General features: G+C 58.4%; 1 protein-coding gene across 1 annotated transcript; it reads left to right on the top strand.

The window, feature by feature from the left end:
• Window positions 1-387: 387 nt before the first annotated feature.
• On the top strand, window positions 388-1,213 carry MIND_01413300 (CFEM domain-containing protein). The gene is made up of 2 exons (XM_037370527.1): window positions 388-749; window positions 809-1,213. The coding sequence occupies exons 1-2, from the start codon at window positions 499-501 to the stop codon at window positions 1,152-1,154; spliced, it is 597 nt and encodes a 198-aa protein (XP_037213119.1). The 5' UTR covers window positions 388-498; the 3' UTR covers window positions 1,155-1,213.
• Window positions 1,214-5,483: the final 4,270 nt, after the last annotated feature.

Here is a 5,483-nt window from a genome sequence, read left to right as displayed (position 1 = left end):
CTGTTTGATCTGCCCCTAAACCAGTTGACAAAACTGAGTCTGTTTATAGCATCTCTTTTTCATATAAGCAGGCAAATTTGGAACAATGTTTTTTGGGTGCAAATGGAGGTATAAAAAAATGTATTTTTTTGGTACATTGATTTTAGGTGTATAATCGATCGAAACGGGCACTGTTTATTCCCAAACTACCGCAGTGACTTTTTCCCGTGAGTTCCGAGTCTTGGCGCACGTCATCCGTAGTAGCGAGCGCAAGGGGCCCCGTGCGCGTCGACAGCGCACCCGCACGCGTTGGCATCGCCACCCCCGGCGAGGGCGTGTAGGGTTGTCCGGCGGCGACGCTGACAGTGACGTGCACGTAAGCGGGTGACCGTGACGTGACGGCATCCCGAGACGATCTTCTTTGCTCCGCACCACCACGACCCTTTCTTCCCCGCCTCCTCCTCGACTCGCCGTGCGTTGGCCTTGCTCTCGTCCTATACCCGCGCTGACTCCTCACAGATGCTTCCCCTCTCGCTCCTCCTCTCGCTCTCCCTGTCGCTCCCCCTGGTCCTTGCCCAGAGCTCCAGCCCCAGCCCGCGGCGGTCGTCCTCTCCGCCAGCCAGCAGCAGCACCCCGATCGGGACTCCGTCCAACTCGGCCAACCTGCCCAACCTGAGCGACGTGCCCTCCTGCGTGAACACCTGCCTCGCGCTCGCCGCCGCCGCCGACGGCTGCCAGAGCTTCGTCGCCGTCGACTGCTTCTGTCCAAAGTGCGTCCCCTGCCCTGCCCTCTCCCCTCCTTTCCCCTGACCTGACCGCATTCGGGCAGCCCGGCGAAGTACACCGCGGCGATCCTGGAGTGCATGCAGCAGTGCCCCGACGAGATCGCCACCGCGGAGCGCGTCGCGCAGAGCCTGTGCGCCGCCGCCGCGTCCGCGACCTCGCTGTCCTTCCCGTCGTTCTCGCCGTCCCGCTCGCTGTCCGCGTCGTCCCGCTCGGGCGCCCCGCCGTCGTCGTCGGCAACGAGCGCCGCGCCGAGCACGAGTCCGAGTGCGAGTACCCGGCCGAGCGGGGCTGCGGGTGGTGGAGGGGCGGGGATGGTGTTGATGACGGCGCTGGCGGTGGTGGGCGTGGTACTGGGTGCCGGGGCGGGGCTCGTTGGGGGTTTGCTATAGTGACGGCCGTGGGTCGGGCGGTGTCGAAGGATGTCAGTGATATAGGCGGGCGTTGCTAGCTCTCCGGCGCCGCATTCGCATAATTCAGTCGAATCACTCCCTGTTCATCTTCCCTGCCCCAGTTCGCCCTGTCGCCGACCTGTTCCTTCGTGCATAATCTCTGCCTCCGCGCATATACCCACGCATCCACGACTCGTGCCCTCGTCACCGCCATCTGTACGTATTGTGTGTACTTGGCCCGAATACATCCTGCATCTGAACGGTAAAAAATAGTCGTGGTCGGTAAGCTATGCGTGCGGTGCCCGTGGTGAACGGACGACGGGCGGGAGGTGCAGCTGCGACTTGACCGAGGCGGAGCGGTGGTCTTGCGCGCTGTTAAGTGTGCTGTAAGAACTTGGCCCGGAGGTATATAAATGGCGATGCAGAGGTTCGCCGCCGGACACTGATGCTTGCGGCGGAAAAAGGTCACTGCCGCGGAATGGGATATCATTGAGCACAGCCTGTGTCCGCTGCGAACGGACGGCGGGCTTGACGTGATAATAACGGGGCGCCGGGGGTCCCAGGATCTTGGGCAGGCATGGATGGCGGACTGCATCCTGCTCCTGCCAGTGAACAGTAGTGTATCGAGAAGCAACAAAACGGAAACTGCCAGTGACACTCGCGGCAGCCATATGCATCTGGCCGGTGTGCCGGCTCCGGGCCGGGCCGCCGGCGTGGATGGACGGCGCGCGGGGCGGCGTGCGGGAGGGAGGGTGTGGAAGACAGCTGCAGCGGGGCCATTAGCGATTCCGGATCCTACCGATAGCTACGCAGCGCGGCGGGCCTGACCCAGCGCGTAGGCCTATTGTGACCGCAGGCTCCGCAGCAGTCCATACGGCGGGGGTGCGGTCGCCGGTCCGTATTTTATCCGGGTCTGGGTGCGCGGGCGGCGGGCGGCGGGCGGCGGGGGCCGCGGGAAAAGCGTCACATCTTGGAAAAACAACACATCTTGGAAAAACGACACATCTGAACACAAACCACTGAGCGCCTGTGTCCGCTGCGAACGGACGGCCCGGCGGGATGTTGGGCTTGACTTTGACGACTAGACGGGTGTGCACGCGGGGCACGGGCAGGCTTGCCGTGGGTGGTGCATCTTGGGCCAGTTCATCAGTAAAACTACAGGTTGGTCTTGGAGATCTTTGGTCTTTGAAACAGATCTTTGGTCTTTGGAATAGGTCTTTAGCAGTCTTGGTCTTGGGAAGGACAATCTTTGGTCTTGGGCCATGGTCTTTGGAAATGTTTTGGTCTTTACAAGTTTTGTAAAAGAAAAATGAATTGGTCTGGACATAAAGTTGGCTATTGGATCAATACACTTGGGAGCATTCTTTAATGGTTTCTCCAAAAGTTGTATAGACAGAGATATGCTAATTATCATGATCATGCTGAATGGAGACATTGGAGCAATAGAGGGGATAGAGGGCCTGTTCACCACTCCCAAGAGCTACATTGGTTTTATCACTACTGCCAATCAAGTGAGTGCCCCCAGACTTTGAATCACTTGTAGTGCCAGTGTTGAAATTCCGAGTGATCCGGAGAGCGATGGGATCAAAGTGAGCGCAATCAGTTTGCAATCACACTCCTGTGAGGGATCTGTGCGTTAGGGCAAACGATGCCCTACGCTGACTATCTATTCTGTTTATATACTAGTTATACATTCTTCTAGTATATTCTCAGGCAATCAGGAAAAATATCAGTCAGCAGAAAGTGGAAAGTGCCAGAACATTCCGGCGAGTCACACTGTGACCATCAGAACTTCAACACTCCCCCCATGACGAGCCGCTCCCCCATTCCGTCCGTGCTCCCCCATCAACTGATTGCCGTCCATAGATACCTCTGGCATCATGTAGTACACCAAGTTACGCAGCCCTTTGGCAGTCCGTCGCCGGCTCGCGCGCCTCATCCGCAAGTGTCAGCACACTCGGATTGCTGAGGCCTACATGTCCAGATCGTCACGGTCAAAGTACTGTTTGGGTTTTGGACATGGGTGCCGTCGGGAGTGAATATCCAGGGTGGGAAGAAGGTGGGTGAAGGATTAGAGTTGCTGTAGGGTAGGTGGGGGGTATAGTCGATGAAGGAAGTGCCAGTGACCATGGGTGCTTTCATCTTTTAGAGCGTCGTCGTCGTTCCGCGGTGGAAGCAGTAATGAGTGCGGGAGGACGGCTGACGGGTGCTGACAGGCCGCGGGAATGCCAGGTAAATGGCGCATAAGCAGCGGGCAGCATGGCACTCGCTCTGATCGTGAGCGGGTAGCCAGTGGGACAGAGAGCAGGTCCCAGAGGGTTGATCTGGCTGAGTTGGGAGCCAGGTCGGAAGCGGGGAGCAATGCGCAGCGCGTCGAGTTCGCGGGAGACCAGCCATGCTCCGGTTGCAAGCGGAAGACCGAAGGTGAGACAGCGGTTGCCAAGTCCCGGAGTGGTGCTATCAACGAGAAGAGTCCAGCACGCCGGCGGCGTCAATGCCGACAGTTCGATCGCATCATAGCGATGGGGGTAGCGTGGTTGCCGGCCTGAGAACACAAGAGTGGCGGCAGCCAGTTGCGAGAGGCAGAGGGCGGCGGCCTCAAGCGGGGAACAGGCTCGGCGCGGCGTCGATGAATCCGAGACGTCGTGGGAGCGCGTGGGAACGCCAAGCGAAGAAGCGCGCAGTGACAGGGCTTCGGCGCGTGGAGCCGATGGGCATGGCCAAGGGATAGCGGTCGACGGTGAGGTCGGACAGCGGCCAACGCATGCGCGGGCAGAGGCGCGATGCTGGGCGGGTTAACGGTGCCGTGTACCGTGATCGTTTGTGTTGAAATTCCGAGTGATCCGGAGAGCGATGGGATCAAAGTGAGCGCAATCAGTTTGCAATCACACTCCTGTGAGGGATCTGTGCGTTAGGGCAAACGATGCCCTACGCTGACTATCTATTCTGTTTATATACTAGTTATACATTCTTCTAGTATATTCTCAGGCAATCAGGAAAAATATCAGTCAGCAGAAAGTGGAAAGTGCCAGAACATTCCGGCGAGTCACACTGTGACCATCAGAACTTCAACAGCCAGTGGTAGTGTCGCCCTAGAAAACAGGTCAGAGTAGGGTGACCAAGAAAAAAAGGACATACGGCTTGCCAGTGATGCCAGGCCCACTGGCATGGGCCCAACACAGAGTTCTGGTCAATGTGTCCATTAGTTTTGCCGTGGTCACTGGAGGACATGAGAGCTCGACGAAAAGGAATGACAAGTTATTCCGGGGATAGCCGGCTACTCCGGGCATCCAAGCCGTCGCCCAGCGTCACGACGGAGCTTCTGCTGATCATCAGCACATGGTGACGTGACGGATGTGACCCGTTTTTCGTCGCTCTTCCCTCTCTCCCACCACTTCCCTCTCAATCCCCCCCATACACAGACCGGTGCTTACCCTACGGTGGCTGCGACATGACCCCGCTATGCTGAAGGACACTCACTGGCTGAGAATCTAGCGCATTGCAGCCATTTCTCGTGTGTGGCGCTATTTGCTCCTCCCTCCGAATGGTTCGCTGACCTGCTACCAGTGTCTATTCTTCCCTGCTCCAGACGTCAGGTATGTCCAAAACACCGCCGCCTAGACGCTCACTGACGCTTTTTACCGCAGCTGCTGTGTTCCCTTGGTGTTACCCTGGCCCCTGCCGACGCCCCCTCCTGCTACCCACGCCCAGCGCATCCTGCCAGACAAAAGCGCTGCCGACAAGGCAGCTATCTGGGCTGCTGGCGCCGGTGCGATCTGCGTCTGCACCGGTACCAATGCCTCAAAAGCGCTCGTCGCTTGAGCTCCTCCGATCCCCGAGAGGAACGGCTGCATCAGGTGTGTGTCTTGCTGCGACGTGTCCATACTTGTAATGCAACCACCGAGGTCGGGCGCGCTGGCTGCTCACAGAGGCCGGGGACATCGTTAACCCCGTCGTCGGGCAGATCGCCGTGCTCAACCCAGTGCTCGCCGTCACCAACGCCGTGGGCGCCCGTGCCGTCCTCCTAGCTGCTCTTTGAGTCGGTAAATGTTTCATCTTGAAGTTGATATGATATTACTGACTGAGTCTCCATAGTGCTCCCGGCGTCATTGGTGGTCTGCATGGGATAGTGCAAGGTGAGCTGAAAAGTCCCTTGACGCGCAGGTTTTGACATGTACACAAAGAACCCGAACCACAGGGCGAGCACGGTGATGAATTGGGCGCTGTTGGGGACCCTGTGGATGGTTACGAGGGTCGATGCGGCCTGTCGTAGGGCATGCGCCGAGAGCACGGACTGCAGCGCTGAGTCATTTACCCATGTAGAATATG

Source organism: Mycena indigotica (assembly GCF_014461135.1).
Source record: "Mycena indigotica strain 171206Taipei chromosome Unknown Mind.scaff0018, whole genome shotgun sequence".
Classification (NCBI taxonomy): domain Eukaryota; kingdom Fungi; phylum Basidiomycota; class Agaricomycetes; order Agaricales; family Mycenaceae; genus Mycena; species Mycena indigotica.
Note: the sequence above shows the minus strand (reverse complement) of the source record. Positions and strands in the feature narration are given on the sequence as shown.